This window comes from Epinephelus fuscoguttatus, linkage group LG11 (genome assembly GCF_011397635.1).
Source record: "Epinephelus fuscoguttatus linkage group LG11, E.fuscoguttatus.final_Chr_v1".
NCBI lineage: Eukaryota > Metazoa > Chordata > Actinopteri > Perciformes > Serranidae > Epinephelus > Epinephelus fuscoguttatus.
Genome location: NC_064762.1, coordinates 33,417,844 through 33,434,975, shown reverse-complemented (window position 1 = coordinate 33,434,975; position 17,132 = coordinate 33,417,844). Strand labels below are relative to the sequence as shown.

The following is a 17,132-nucleotide window of genomic DNA, read 5'->3' as shown; positions in this document are numbered from 1 at the left end:
ACCGACATCTGGTGGTGAATATTAGGTATTACACATGTAGGTAAAAACCCTCAGTACAGGAGCAGGGGTGTAAATATACAGGGCAGTTGCACTGAGGCCCATTGGGTATGGGAGCCCATAGGGAGAGTGGGCCCTCTAACATGATGTGCAGAAAATGGGCCCTTGCGAGTAATTTAGAAATGTGTCCCTGTTCAAAGTAGAACTAACATTAAAAAAAGTGCTATTTGGTATATTCGCCATTGAAAAAGCAAACCCAGTACTGTGTTGGTTTTCTTTTCTTCTCCTTATACTTTTTTGTAAAATAGTCAGTGGCAATCTCTGACATAGTATGTTATAAAATATATGCGTATTCTGCATGAACTATTAAAAATATTCAATTAAAGGAAAGATTCCTTAATTTCCTTGGCATTTTTGTCACATACATATATTCAGTGATGACCTCTGGGTAATATGTGTGTTACAGTCAAAATAAAAAAAAATAAATTAAGATAAATAACAAATCATAATTATTAAATGAGACCTATTTCATTTAAAGGTAAAATACTCTTTTCACCCATCAAGTAACCGATCACATTTAAAAATCCTTTGACAATAAAACACATGGCAAACGTTTCTTAATTAATATATTTTCCCTTGTGGACACAAATGAACATAAATATTGAAACAAGGTTGGATTGCATAATGCAACATCAACAGTGACAATACAGAAGTAACATTCATCTCTTTGCAGACATTGGGAGTTCAGAGAGAGAGAGAAAGGTGTGCTGAAATCAGAAAAAACATCAATACAAAGTATAATAATAAAGGAACATGCTCAGTAAATTTCAATCTGTCCTTTTCAACAGGTGTATTTTCTGTTGTGTTACCTGTGCCAGACAGGAAACTGCTGGTCCAATAAGCTCTGCTTTTGGACAAAATGCTACAAAGACAGCATAACCCAGGTACACTGGATATTCCCATACTCCCAGTGAAGATTAGAGACGACTCAGTTTCAGAGTTAGGTGTGACTAAGCCTGAACATTCAAGAAAGATTTCAAACTAGTGATGTTCACGATAATAATGCACTTTTTTTTTTATTTTTGCTTGTTTTTTTTAATGTTTTCTCTGCATTGTGTTTTTACTATCATGATGTAGCTGTTTGCTCACTGCAGGAGGAGAATAAATATGATCGTAAGTCCAGATGTAGAACGGGAGTTTTAGGGTTATACAGTTCACTAAAGGGTGAACATGAAAACATTGAGCACCAAAGGTATAAACACAGGGTAAGGCCTGAGTTTGTGGAGTTAAATTACTGTATTGCATACTGTAAATCTTAACTGAAATGTTTTGTAGACTTGATATTTCCAAACCAAGAGCCACGCTCCTCCTGAATCTACACATACAGCATCATTCATGCAGACTGTTTTAGGATGCTGCGCCCAATAGGTCACTAGTATTACATATAGTTCAATGTTTCGCTTTGAGTTGGTCACATGATAAGAGGAATGTGAAGAGTAACTGCTTGTATTGAGGTAAACAGCTATAAAATGATCTCTCTCAGTGAAAGGATCATAAAGGCCCATCTGTATCTGGAAGCAGGGTTTTTCAAAACATTATAAACGTTTGTCGTCGTGCTGAATAACGTGTGTGATAAAGGTGTACAGCCCTACTGTATATGCATTTAACAGAGATGGGTCAACAGAGCAAAAGATAATGGTAACATGAATTTTAAAAAATCATCTTTTGGCTCATCAGTCACTCAAAAAACAGCACACACACACACACACGCACACATACACACACGTACAACCCTAATGATTCTAAAGATATATTTCCGTCTTTATGAGTCAAAATATAACCAGCACAAAACACCTTCTGGAACAAAAGACAAAACACAGCACAGGGAAACACTTCTACACAGATTAACTACTTCTGTTAAAATATAAATATTGTTGAGAGTTGTGAGCCCTCTTGTGTGGTATCTGTAAGGTTGAGCTTAAGAGGAAATATCCACACACAACAGTAGTAAACAGGAGTTTTTGAACTGTGATCCGACAACATGCACGCCTGTAACAGTTTTTACTGTTTAGTGTGCTGTGAGCACCCGCTGTTTTGCTCAGACATGAGTCCAGTCTCTGTGGAGGAAATCAAAGCTTTAAACACTCTCATTGGAGTTGTGCTCATGAACTGTCTCATCCTGGCTTTATGACACAGTCCATTCAGTACGAGTGTCTGAAACAGCTCTCTTGCGGAATGCAGGTGACAGGGTCTAAGTCCAGAGGGGCAGCCAGTGTCCGAGCCCTTCGAAGAACCTCCGCACACTCATAACATAGAAGTCGACGTTGTGGGTGAAGTCGGTACAAATGTTGGAGTAAGTGTCCACCAGGGTGCAGTAGAGGGCCGTCCCACCTATGCTGATCACCACGGTAACCAGACACAGCAGCAGCAGGATCAAGCAGGAGTCTCCACCTACCTCATCTACAAGCAAGAAATGGACAAATGTTACGTGCGTGTTGGAACCTACATTTCCAAGGTGTCGCCCACATTTCGACAGACATGTTTGCATTACAGATGAGTTCAGCTGTACCGTGCTCAATGCCGTCCTCTGGCTCACTGAAGCGAACTTTGCGTTTGGAGTTCTGTTTGGTAACAGTGTCACTCGGGGGAGGCAATCCATCCAGTGATGCTCTCCTCCTTTTCAGGATGGAGACCAGACCATCTGGGGAGGAACTCTGAGGGAGACACAGAGACAAGAGAAATAACCACTGATGTTTTCCTCTTGTTTTAAAGAAGTTTTTGGGGTTGCTTTATCCAGAAACTGATGCCAAAATCAGAATATATTATAAATGCTGACATAAACCACTTACACTGGAGATATTTGTTTTCATTTATGGTTCTAAGGCTTAAGGTGTGCCATGTGCAAGATAAATTGCACTGCACCACCTCACATACGTATGTAACCAGTTTTAAAAGATCATGTATGTATCATAGGTAAATGAATACATGTTTAATGTACCATATATTTCATATACATATACATATAGTTTGTATTCTACATCATTGCAAAAATATTTTGTATTACCGTGTGTGTGTGTGTGTGTACTGCACATTTATACAAATACACATTATATGTAAATAATTATATATGTGACATATATGGCAATCATTGTATCATACCGTACATATACATAAGTGTACATATTTCTATGGGCTAGACATGTATGTAAATATGTGAAATTGTTCTGAGGTTTCATATATAGTCTGTACATGTATGTTTTAATTACATGCATATCATACATGGAAATTCAGTATATTTAGATATATTACATTTCCATGAGGGCTCTCAAAAGATAATTTACTAAAATACAGTTTTAGTTTCAGCTGAGGTTAGTCAATAAAAAGTGTAAGATTTGAGAATATTTTTCTTTACTAGTTGCAAAATACTCAACAAATTTATAGCCTATTGTCAAGGGCGTATGTTTGAGGGTTGTTTTTTTTTACATTGGGGGGGACACATGAAATGGGTGGTTGAGATTCCTTCACCCACACTTAAAGTATGGGTGAAGCGAAGTCTGTGTTTTCCTTCTAAACACATTAAACATGTTAGAAAATATTTGGGTTTTTTTGGAGGGCCTAAAAGCTCACTTGATGATGCACTAGAGCGAACCTTAACTTAATTCCTCCCCTGCTTTATATATACTAGTCCATACTCATTGGTAGCTTTGTCACCTTCTACCTATGCCAATCCTCAGTGCCTATGTGCAGTTTCACATAGATTTACCACGTCAGTGAGGAGAAAAACGTGGAACAGACACACCCACACACACAGTTTTTGTCATTATATAATAAAATACATTGTTACTTCAAACGTTAACATAGAGCTCAGCGCAGAACTTCAGTGACGTTTCGTTTGCCCCCCGTACGTCCCACGAGCTCTCTTAGCTCCTTTTGTCTAATAAATACATGAATAAACATCTCTGTTAAATGCCACAATCATACAAACACAAGCTGAACAGCCATCACTAATGTTGCATGTGTGCTTTGTGCTACTGGCTTAGCTTCTGAAGAGTGTCCATTGTTTCGCAGCGGCTCAATATTCATATCAGCTCCGTCAGCAGACACGCCCGCAGCGTCTCACAGCAGGGAATAACTGATCGTTTTTTCACAAGTTTGAAACCTAATTTGATATACATGGCATTTTTTGTGATCATTCAAATGTTGCTGGGTGGTTAAAGACACATTTTTATGTGGTGTGACGAATTCATTACATGTTTTTATTTTTGCTTAACCTTGGACTTTGTCTTCAACCCTTTCTGCATCAATTTATAGTGTATGGTGAAAGCCCTCTGCCACTTTCATGTTTTTTGGGGGGAAACAAATGCACGATATAAATATTAAGGGGGATGTGTCCCCTGCATTCCTCCTAAAATCTACACCTATTACTACATCCACCTCTTTTCTACAGTCTATGGTTGAAATCCAGCCATGTTGATCAGCCACAATAACTACACACTACACAAACGCAGACTCTCCACACTCTGACTAAAACCCTTGTCACAACTAATAGCACTGTTAAACCACTTATTGTAAATAAGTAAAGTAAAAACCACAGAATATAATACATGAAAAACTTTACCAAAGATAATCAGTGTCAGGGAGACACTCAGCAGACTAATGTGAAACCTACTGTATGTTTGGTATGAGTCAACAGCAGCATTTTACATGAACAGGAGCAGAGCCACAGAGGCTGAGGCGAGTAAACACAGAGCTGCAGATGCACAGGTGCAACAACACAGGAGCACACATTACTCTCTGTGTTGGAGGGACACAGGAAGCCTGACTCATGATGCGGCAAACTCAACATGTAGACAGACCAGGGAGATATAACTGACAATGTGCTCATTATGATACACTGCAGTCAGAATATTTTGACTGATATTGAAAGTGCAGTTACACAGTACAGTCAACAGAGGTCAGTAATAAGAGTGATTCCTAACAAACCCTAATGCAAACCTTTTGACCTGATCTAATCTCTAAACAAACCACAGAGCAGAAACACAATGCACGCTTATACGCTGACTACTGAAGTGGAGTCATTTCTCAAGCTGTCAGCCTCATCTGCTGACATCATTTATGAGTCAATTACTTACTGAGGTCAGTGGGTCGATGGCATGCCAAATGTTACTGTGGTCATCAGAGGTGAAAAGAGTACTCCAACATTATACTCAAGTAAAAATATTGTTACTTTAAAGAAATGTGAAGTAAAAGTGAAATAAATTGTGTAAGAATGTAAATCTACTTACGTAAAAGTGAAAAGTAGGTCAGTTTAAATGTTCTCTGAGTAAACGTTAGTGCGTTACATTTTTTAAAGGGAAAGAGGTGGTGAGGACATGGGGGTATTATTAACCAGGCCTAACGGGCACACACCTAGGGGCCCAAGGTGTAAAGGGGGTCCCTGGCTTTCCCCCAGAAAATGTCACTCAAATGAACATGTACTGACTGAGAGACTTAAAATGACCACATAGAGATGTAAAGGAACTGCAAAGAGACACAAAATGACCACAAAGAGATACAAAATCATAAACAGATGCATCATGACAACAAAGAGACACAAATGAACTACAAAGAGACCGAAAAAAAACTACAAAAGTGGCAAAACAATAGGGGTGGGGGAAAAAATCTATACAGCATAGTATTGTGATATTTTTGTGTGGCCATATCGTATCGTCACACAGTGCCAAGTATCGCTTTCTTTATTATATAAATTATTAATATTACAAATACAAATTAAACTTTAGGTAGCCTAGTAGAATAATGTTATCAGTTGCTTTTTCAACCCACTAGATACATTTTGCTGCAAAAAAAAAAATGCAGAGGTGAGATGCACGAACGGAAAACTTTATCTTATTACTAAAAACAGATGTTGACAAAGTTTTCCTTTGGGGACAGATTTACAGTTGAAAAAAAGTAATAAATTGTGATATAAAGAAGTACCGGTATATGTTCTTGCAATACTTAGCATATTGCAACATATTAAAAGTCGCAATAATATTGTATAGTGACTTAAGTATCGTGATGATATCGCATCGTAGATCCTCTGGTGATTCCCACCCCTACAAAACAACCACAGAGAGACACACAATGACCACAAAAGACACTAAATTATCTTAATAAAAGACACAAAACAACTACAAAAAGATAAATAAATAAAACAACAAAAGATGCATTACAACTACAAAGAGGTGCAAAACAACGACACAAAGAGGCTAAACTGCCCAGCGTCCTCAGCTGCATATTACAACACATGTTACAGCAATGAAGAGACTGCAGAATTTTAATACACACCATGTACCACACATGTGCAACATTGCTCATACAGTTTACTGTGACTGATTCATGTGATTTTTGTTTTTACTCACTCACTTGAAGTAAAATACTTGTGATAAAAAAGACAGAATTTAAAGTAAAAGGACTTTTTTTTTTAAAGTATAAGTACACACAAAAAACACTTTTTACAGTAATAAGTAAAGGTAATTTGTTACTTCCACCCCTGGTGGTCATCCTATTCACTAAAGTCTATACAGAGGAACATTTGTATGCTTGACTTTTTAAGTTTCTAGTGCTCAAGTCAAGTCCCAATCAAATCAGCATTTTCTGTGTTACTACTGTGGAAATTATGATGTTAAAGAGAAACACTGCATGGTTTGAGAAAACCATCAGGACAAAGTAACATTTGTTAATGTGAGCAGAATAAGCTCTCTAGTAGAGTCGAGATATAAACTCCACCACAGAGAACTGATTAGGTGAAGGTTATAGCGGTGACTGTGGGTGCATCCGAGGAAGGTTTTATGGTTGAGTTTTAAATGATTTTGAATGTAAATCATTCTGTAGGTCAAGAAAATTTCACATTCCTTTTCTACGGGGCAGCTACAGATTTGATTTGTAGTGTTGTAGATTAGTCATTTTTGACCCAAGGTGGTATGAGTTAGAGGCAGTGGCATGGATACATGTGCAGAGGCTACGAGTTCTGTGACTGATGAGCTCTCAGTCAGCTGCAAACAGAACTGAACTAACAGAAACATTTAGAGCCACAAAGCATATGGAAAAAAATGACTCATTCACAACAGAAGAATATATCTTTCAAATATTCCTAATGCTTCATTGTCCTCTTAAGACTTCATTCCATGCTGTTTGAGAGGACACAGGCCTTTTCACATATCACACTGTCAACAAAGTGATCTATTATACATCCCATAAATTAATACTGCTGCCTGCTGCTTAGCTTTGTTCAGCAGGTCACTGCTGTGGCCAGCTGAGGACTGAATGAGCAGTGAGCCAGCAGACTTAATGGCTTGTTTTGACGGAGAGAGGGATACTGTGGTTTCATGTGTTTCTGTCAGCTCACAACCTGTTTGCCTGTGGTTCATTTCAGTCAGGAAAGCAACCAACTGGCTGGGAGATCTCAAAATGCAGGACTAATATATACAGGACTAACTGCTATAACCTGAGCAAAAGAGGGAGAGAGAGGGGGAGAAAATCAACAGATTTTTTTTTACATTTTTCAGTTGAATTTAAATTATGGGGGCATGCCATCGCAAACTAGGCAAGTTGCAGTTACAGTTTACATCCATGTCTGTCCAGAGTCCAGACTCATATGTAGCCATGACTGCTGACAATCTTCAAATATGGATTTTGCTGCTAAGAAGCTACAAATTCTAAACCATGGATGCTTCACACACATCATCAACCCAGCAGCACAGAAGATCTATACAATAAGCAAAATTTCAAGGCGGACATCCCACATTAGTGTTACTGTTTAGTATCTGACCAAATGTCTGAGATATGGTGTTGATTAATGGCTGAAGTTGATGGATATAAAATGTCATTGCTTCATCATTGTATCCCATTAGACATTTCTGTGGATTTTTGTCATAAATAACTTATGAACTCCTCAGTTACTCCAAAACATGTTTTGTGAGGTCACAGAAACTTTTGACCACCAAAATCTAATCAGTTCATTTTTGAGTCTAAAGGCCTCTACACATGATCAGCTGTAAAACCGCTTTGCGCTGGCTGTCCCATTGTTTGTCTATGGAGAGGGCGGCAACGCCTGACAAAGCGGCACCGCTACCCTTGGCGTCGCACACCGCTCGGATTTTCCGCCCGAGCACTGCGCTCAGAGTTGAAATTATTTTAACTTTGACCAAGTTTACCTCTGACCTCTGCGCCGCACCTGGTGGTGAGCAAAGCGCGTTGTTCTTATCATGTGAAGGCCGCTTAAGTGGACGTTTGTGCCAAATTTGACGAAATTCCCACAAGGTGTTCTTGAGATAACACATTCGCAAAATTAAGACGGACACAGGGTCAAAGTGACCTTTACCTTTAACTTTTGACCACCAAAATCAAATCAGTTCATTCTTGAGTCTAAGTGGATGTTTGTGCCAAATTTGAAGAAATTCCCTCTGGGTGTCCTTGAGATATTGTGTTTCTGAGAATGGGATGAACAGACAACCTGATAATGCTTTCCACCGTATCTGTCACCGACACGGAAGCATAAAAATTAACTTGCAAAAGGAAGGACAAACCATGTAACTCATTACAATAATGTCTTCACATCTATCTCTATGTGTTGCACTGATGCCCATCTTTTGGATTATAATCACACATAATCTCTATACTTCATGTTGTGAAGTTTTGCAAATGCCCATCAGTACTTTGCACGATGATGCAAAAAACTGTACAGCTCTTTCATTTTAAAACAGATATAATGTACACATTTTCAATATTTTTATTGTATTTTTTTTCTATTCCATACTTCTGTTTCTTGACTTTTGCTTATATGGTTTGTTTTCTTTAACCGTGTATATTGTTACGCACCAAAACACCAAGGCTAATTCCTTGTATATGAAAACCTACTTGGCAATAACCTGTTTCTGATTTCTGACATTGTGCACTGCAATTTCTAATAATAATTTCTAATAATTAATGTATCTGCAGTAAGCAAATATTGGTCAATATATCAGCCTTACTAATTGCCCCGGTTGATGTCAATGTATCAATACAAGCCTACAAGCCTGGAACTCAAAGTTTGTAAACAAATAAAAGTCATCCCCCAGAAAACAATGATAGAGTTTCTTCATTTTTCTTGTTATTCTAGCCAACTGCTATTTATCTATTTCAGCACTGGGCATTGCTGTTACTTATTTTCTGAATTGCCTAGTGACACAAACTGTCTCTTCTCAAGTGATTGAAAAAGAGAAAGGGAGAAAATGTAAACTTGGTTGAAAAACAAAGTCCAAAACCCTCATGAAATGTGAGTCATTGCAAAATTAAGGAGTCCCACCCATGCCCCACCCAGCAGATCCTTCACCAGATTACATAACAGTTATGATTCTGACCCCATCAATGTGCGGCCTTCAGCTCGTACTGCTTGTTTGGAACGGCTCTGATTTCATCTCCACCTCTAGGAAGAACCAACCCCCTCAGCTCAGTGTTGGAGCCAGAACATGATGTCTTGGCTCAGGCCCCAGCTCAGTAATCTAGCACATTTGGTAAACATCCCAAGTGTCAGGCTACACCAGTGACCATGGGTGGAGGTTTTTTTGGACATGGAGAAGTTGGCGATGATCTCAGCCCGGGACCACAGAAATCATTCATGGGAGTGTCTCAGCAAAGACAAAGAGCTGTGGGTCAGAGGATAGAGCTTACACAAATACAGTTTATGCATGGGGAAAGTGCAATGGATAGTGAGAACAGGAAGGAAGGAAGGAAGGAAGGACAGATGCATGCAGGAGATGATGCATGGATTAAAGGAAAGATGGCAGGAAGGAGAGATGAGAAAGAGGGCAGGAAGAGATATTCATCCCCCTACTGTATTCATCAAAACAGCTCCTTTCATACATTCATCTCACATCTTAATCTGTTTTAACCTAAAATAATAGTTATTACATCACCTCCTCAAAAGTGTGGACAAACAACAGGCCAACAAAGTGTATGCCTACCCCCTCTGTATGGGACAGCTTGGCCAGGTCCTTGTCTGACGCCTGGGGGACTCCTGTTGGCCACTCCACATTCACCTCCTCATCCTCTGGCGTCTCCTCACACTGCTCCTCCTCCTCTTCTACTTCCTGCCCTTCCTCATATGTCTCTTCTTGTTCTTCTTCTCTCTCCTCCTCACCTCCCTCCTGTGGTGCGGGAAGCTCTGATTCCGAGTTCATGCCTTGCTCTTGTTCTTCATCCACGTGTGTTGTTTCAGGCTTGTTGACTGGCACGTGGGATAAAACAAAGGACATCGGTTATTGATTAAGGATTATTACTTGACCCTTACTGTATGTGAACTGAACAGTCTATCAGAGGTCCTGTGGATCTTAATGTGTCCATGAGTGGATTAAAAGGTAATGGCATTATCACTCCCAGGCTTAAAGGAGGTAATTGAGGTAGGCGCAGATGTTTCCAGTCAGCTCCACTAAATTTGTGCTGAATTTGTGCTAAATTTATGCTTATTGGTGGTGCTCTTTGTCACTGGCTTGTGGCACATGGCTGCGAGTTACTTATTGGGATGAGTTAATCAACTCACCAATCTGTGAACTCTCCTCTTGCTGACTCTGCTACCTATATCTAGTTCATGGTTTTCAAAGGTAACCATCAGTAAACATTAAGAAAAAGATGGAAAAAAGGGCGCCAGAAAAACTAACACCCTACTTGCCTTGGATATTAAACTGGACAATGTTCTTGCTGCATTAGTTTCCAAAGTCATATCAGGGACTGTAATATGCTTTGTTTTACCAAGCTTTGGCTAAATCTTGCACAACACAATTCAACCAGATGACTCTTTGTATATGCTGATTTGACGGAGCCTCAGGGTTCTGTTCTGGCTCCTCTACTGTTCTCTCTGTACATGCTTCCCCTTGGCCATATCATTAGTAATTTCAAAGGCGTTTCGTATCACTGTTATGCAGATGACATTCAACTATACCTGTCACTTAAACTGGATAACATTAAAGAAATCTGCTATCTGCTATCAAAAACTGGATGGCCAACAACTTCCTCCAACTAAATGCAGACAAGACCGAGGTTCTGATCACTGCTGATAACTCAACAGTCTCAAAGGTGATCAACCACATGGGGTCACTATCACAAAACATCAGATCTATCCTTAAGAACCTTGGAGTCATTTTTGACCAACACATGCTGTTTGACAAACATGTCAATTCCCTGTCCTGCTCATCCTTCTTCCGCCAGTCCAGCAGAGGACTCTGGCTTGCTGTGCGTCACAAGGGGAAATAACAAACTGGATCACTGCAATACGCCATTCAGAGGCAGCTGCAAAGCAGAGTCACGCCCATGTTCGGCAAGAGCGACCATGCGGCCATTAGTTGAGGTCACGATATGTAAACAAACTATAATGCATCCCCCCAAGTTACATGAGAAATGGAGCCAATCAGAGTCTGGGGCACATTCTAGGTGTCACTGATGACATCAATGGATTCATTGAGTCTGTGGTTGATTTAATTTGTAAAACAGAAGCAACTGCACCCAAAGCTACAGTTAAATTATTCCACAACCAGAGGCCATGGATAACCTTGTGCTACCTGGTCTATGTGTGAGGATGAAGGCTGGAAATGGATGAAAATGAGAAGATGTTTTGAACTCTATGGGGCTGAGGAGCTGCAAAGCATACCAGATGTTAGTGTTGCACTTATATGCATTGTTAGCCATGCTAGAGGCATGGCTCTAAATGGCAATATGTTTGTTTGCGCACTACTTTGGTCCAGACTGAAATATCTCAACAACTTTGGATGGATGTAGCACCACAAAACACAGGCTGATACTTTGTTTTGTTTTCTTAGTGAATGTCTCCAAACTGTAAAATGGATTGCCATGATAGCTGATACACATTCATGTCCATCTCTCATCTTGTTGTGAATATTTTGATGATGCTTTGACTTTCCAAAAAGCACTTTCATTGAGTAAAAGTTTTAATTTGTCCAGTGCTGTGGTTTATGACCAAATACCTACAACACGAAAGACAATCCCGTTTCCCTCAGCTTTGTGTTAAGTACTAATTAGCAAATGTTAGCGTGCTAACATGCTAAAGTAAGATGGTGAACATATTGTACCTGTTTAGCAGAGTTGTCGAGTCAAGGCCTCCTAAACCAAGACCAAGTCAAGATCAAAGACTAGAATTTGTCAAGAACCGAGAGAACCCCTCAAAGACAAGACTTTCAAGAGGAATGCATGACACACTCACACTCTCATCAAATTAAGATTGTACCATGAGAAATGTCTGGATAAGGTAATTTAGTGATATCCCTTCAGTTGGTCTTAAACTAAAATCCAGAGTCCTCTTTGTCTAACACCAATACAAGACCTAATTAAAATGTGGTCAATTCCGAGGTAACACCAGGACTTTCAAAAAGCAGTCTTGAAACCTCTTTTGAGACAAATACCAATCTCGAACACTACAACACCGCTATTTAGCATCAGTTTGCTAACACTGTTATTGTGAGCATGTTGGCATGAATTTAGCATTTAGCTCAAAGCACAGCTGTACATCCTCACAGAGGCATGATCGTGGCTTCAGAATCTTAGTCCTGTTTATTATTTTGGCACTGTATATACACAATAACACGTTTACCTTTATCATGACAGGGTTGTAGTATCTCATTCTTGCTCTGAATATCTTTCAGCGTTGCATTCACCATGTTCTGTTGAATCAAATATAGTTAAGAATCATTTTTCATGTAGAAAAATTATGAAATTGAGCAAATATTAAATAGGGAAGGTTCACATGTCTTACCTGTTGGACACTGATGGATGGTCTGAGTGAGATAGCGACAAAGAAAAGCCAAGCCACAGGAAGATCAGACAGACAGCAGGAGAAAGAGACAGACAAAAAGTGGTAGACAGAGGTCAGACCAGGTTTATGGTGTTACTTAATATATTAAAAAGCTAAAATATTCTTCAGGCCTTTCCAGTAGGAGCTAGTTTGTATTCTTCATAATTAAATCCACCTCCTTCAAATGACTGTGGGCTGCAATAACATACCAAGAGAGTCACGGGATAGGTGGAACACAACAGCGTCTGGCATGCAGACCTGCAGTTATTTGTCTGCATCTTATGGAAATCAGTATCCTGCGGAATCTTTTGTGCCCTGCCAGAAATATTGACTTTCTAAAATGATTCCCATGTGTGTCTGTATCCTTGGTGTATCTTGTTGCATTATCAATGTGTTGGATTCAACAGCGTGTTCACATGGGAGACAAAGATAGAGGTCAATTACAGTGAAGCCAAATGGGCGCTAAAAGGTTTCTGTCCGACAGTGATGCAGTAATGGGAGGATATGGCATGAGAGGAATCTAGTTGAGAGGCAGAGCTGTTTACATTGGAAGCTTGTGCTTGTGCTGAGGTGTGGGAAATATCAGAGACATAACTTTACTAAATGCACATTTGATGACAAAGTAATACTGGAGAGTCTGGTGTGTAGTACTGTGGCTGATCAATGTAGAGCAGGTTCATCACCTGACAGAGTGTTTGGATTTCGACCATAGACTGTTCAAAAGAACTGGATGTATGTGACATTACCCACTGGCTTGTGGACGACCGTTTCGAAGTCCCGAGTTTAGCATTATGATCATCGCCATGTTAGTTTTTTGGAGGTAGTAAGTGACAATATTTGGACAAAAAGGTGGATCTGCTGTGGTAACAACTTGCCAGTCACAAGGTGGCTACACCCTAAAAGCCGTTTCACACCGAGCACAAAATATTGTCCAAAAAAGTTTCACAGAAATTTGTCAACAGATTTTGTAGGTTCTTAAGCATGCTTGCACACCCCTACATAACGTTTGTGCAGGACAAAAAAATATTCAGGTGGCCATTAATTTCCGCCTGCATTCATTTATATTTGACCGATGAAATCCATTGTCCCAACTGATGTCATACCTCCAGGTCACAGCTAGCTTGCTGCCAAAATGAGGAATGCCTTATCAGTTTAGTTAGTGCTGCAGCTGATGGGATGAAGATGCTAATGTAGCTAATATGCACTACCTAACAGTCTCAAACAAATGGAAGCACATGGCCTATTATTATGCATAATAACATCATCACACCACTGGATGCTTGTCTGTCAGACCTTAATCAAACAGTCTTCCATTCCTGGTTGACATAATGTAGCATTCCATGCAGCAGTGATTTTATAATAGTAGTGAGGGTGTAATCCCCTGAGAGGAACAAGCTACTCGTGTGTCCTCGTAGACGGGTGATTGTTTGTCAGATTGGAGGTCTGATGTCTGGTGCAGCCAAATGGTGTAGTTGCAGGCCATCTTTGTAACTGCAGGGAGACTGTATTTTTTGGAGAAACAGGCTGTTTCCAGGATAACATTTTCTTTCAAGATAGTTTTTTGTTGTGTGGAGTGAATATGGGTAATATTTTGAAGGAAACTGCTTTATCGTCTGTTTTACTCTAAATGGGACCATAATTTACAAAATGAGCATCATGCTGTATTGAAGAAGACCTGAAACTAACGATTGAGACTCTAAACTCATTAGGAAAATGTTTGTTAAGGTAACAACTCAAGTGAGAAGTTGGGACATTTTCGATAGACTTCTTTTTGCAACCAGTAGAGCCACCCCCTGCTGGCCATTAAAAAGAACGCAAGTTTATAACACTTCCAAACTGGCTTCCCTGTTCAGACCCACAGATAACCCCTTGATTTCAGCTGATAAATGTTGTGTTAATGTGTTTCTGTATACCTGAGGTGTGTCCTGCAGATCTGGCTCAGGGTCTCGATGTGTTTTTGGCTGATGCCGTCTGTCTCAGCTGGAAAACTGCTCTCAGCATTCTTCTTCTCTCTCCACTGGCTCTCTGGGAACACATGTGGATTACAGACATGCACAGAATTAATGCACATACCGAGTCTTTGTCTCAACATTCCACAAACATTTAGGTTTTTGATCACTTGTGATACTGTAAAGAGGACAGAAACAGATGCATGCAGTACCCCAGTCCTCCTGCAGGGCAGCAAGGTTGGAGAGCAGACGTTCATGGTAGAGCTTCTCCAGCTGGAGGAACTGGATGGCCCACTGGTCTGGTAGCATTATTAGTTAAAGACATCAGCTGAGACTTAAATCTAAAAATCTGAGTAACTTTAGCTTTCATCATGTTTTTCCTGTTCTAGTACAGCTGAATAATGGAAAAAATTGGGCCTGTTACTGAATATGGGAAATGAATAAATAACTGAGATTATCAGCAATTAAGGACATAAAATACACAATATAATGCACATGTTGTGTTAAATGACACCAAAACCAATTTCATTCTTGCAAACATCTACTTTTAGGAGGTTAGTGACTCATTACAGTGCACACAGCATGCACCTTTAAAGAACTAGTAAACCAAAATCAATACAAAACACAAGGGCAGCACAGTAAATGGAGGAGGGCCTCAGGTGACCTAGAGGTCAGAAAGATCCTCATAATGAAAAGGTCAATTAGAGGAGTCAAACACTTTGGCCTGCTCACTCATTTTATGTCAGTCATGGTAACAGCAAGTCAAGAAATGTCAAAGGGAAATGGACAGCAACTTTTCCACTTGACAGATAGCATCAAGGATAGAGGCAGAGGAAATGACCCATTATGCATCCAAATATAAATGTGAATGTAGTTAGTGGTCTCTGTGAGAGAGGATAGATTGAGATGGTGCCATGCACAAAACTTTTTTTCTAAAACAAAAAAAGTAAGCTAGTCAGCAAAGGAAACTTCTACAGTATATTAATGGATTAAAACACACATTTAGTTCTAGTCCTGGTTCTAGTCATACTTTATATTTTAAGGCATTTAGAGAGTGTCCTTTATTTATCAGAGGAGGGAGGAGACTGGGATGTGTCTTTGTTTGTTTGTTTTTTGTTTTATCTTGACCCTCCCTGAAGCTATAAATGTTCTTCCTTGAGCCTCACTGAGTGACTAGGGGGAAATACATGAGCCTCACTCCACCACAAAGAACTTTTTTTTAAAAAAAATTCATACCAAATGTAGGTATTGGAGCCAATGCAACAAGCGAACAGCATGGGAGTGGTCTATCACCAGAACAAACAGCTAATTTCTTCAGCAAAATGCAAACGCTCTTTACAATTCGCATCATCACACAAGCTGTGCGTGGACTTCAGCAGAGTACGGGTGCATGACAGGCACACATCCTACCACACAAAACTAACAACATATAATAAGCCTACGCATCACACAATCGCCCGCATGCATGCACGCACACAGCAAACATTAGCACCATGTGCACATACACAACAGTGGCAGCAGCAGCCGGCTAGAATTTTGTCAGCAACTTGGCACAGCGGTCGTTATTATATCTTAAAAACTTATCCGTTGCAAGTTAAAAGTTGAAAACAAAATATGGAGTTGGAAAAAAGTTTTGTTTTTTCACTGCTGTTATGCATGCAGGAGCGCAGAATTTAATGTTTCAAAGGAATTTAAAAGAATCTGGTTCATGCAAATGGTATTTTTGGTGAAATTCTCGATGGAAAATCACTTCTTTAAGCTTGGATTTAGTTATGTTTCCTGATGGAAGCATTTCTCGTGCATGATGTGTTCAAGGACCATCTGACAAATCCAATCCAATTGAAAACCCAATGATAATGTCTGTTTTTTACAGTTTCTAGCTATGATTTCTGTGATTTTTAAAGAAAAACATACTTTTTAAACCTGTCAGCAGGTTTTGGGGTTCAGATGGCTTTTAAAATAAATACAAAATACAAACATTTAAAGTTGTACATCATGCTCCCTAAGCCAACATAAAAAACATAAGTCCCTCCCCAGTGCTCAAAAAATGATTTGACATGCCTCCTCCGTTTTGCATCACTCCCTCCCTCCTCATAAATAACAAACAGTCCCTTAAAGGAGTCTCTTTGGTACAGACTGAGGTAGCCTTTTCGCTGTGATAATAGATAAAACAAAATGTGTAGGCATCCACGTTATGATCTTGCAGATTGCAGAATAAAAAAGTCAGACTAAAGTAACAAAAAAAACAAGAAAGAAAACATGTTTTTCTGAAATTACTTTAAAAGCAATAACAACAAAAACCACAACCAGTTCCAGCACAGATCATAGAAAATGAATCATGAGCTCAGGGACAATTACTCTTCCTT

The 17,132-nt window shown here is 39.5% G+C and overlaps 1 protein-coding gene across 1 annotated transcript in view; it reads right to left on the bottom strand.

The window, feature by feature from the left end:
• Positions 1 to 598: 598 nt before the first annotated feature.
• Positions 599 to 17,132, bottom strand: part of cnstb (consortin, connexin sorting protein b) — a 33,757-nt gene continuing 17,223 nt past the window's right edge. Inside the window, exons 5-11 of the mRNA XM_049589330.1 lie at positions 14,979 to 15,065; positions 14,731 to 14,842; positions 12,779 to 12,800; positions 12,617 to 12,686; positions 9,981 to 10,243; positions 2,567 to 2,711; positions 599 to 2,457 (exon numbers count right to left, since the gene is read on the bottom strand). Of these exons, the coding sequence (XP_049445287.1) occupies positions 2,249 to 2,457; positions 2,567 to 2,711; positions 9,981 to 10,243; positions 12,617 to 12,686; positions 12,779 to 12,800; positions 14,731 to 14,842; positions 14,979 to 15,065 (908 nt within the window). The 3' untranslated portion in view covers positions 599 to 2,248. The remainder of the gene's footprint in view (positions 2,458 to 2,566; positions 2,712 to 9,980; positions 10,244 to 12,616; positions 12,687 to 12,778; positions 12,801 to 14,730; positions 14,843 to 14,978; positions 15,066 to 17,132) is intronic.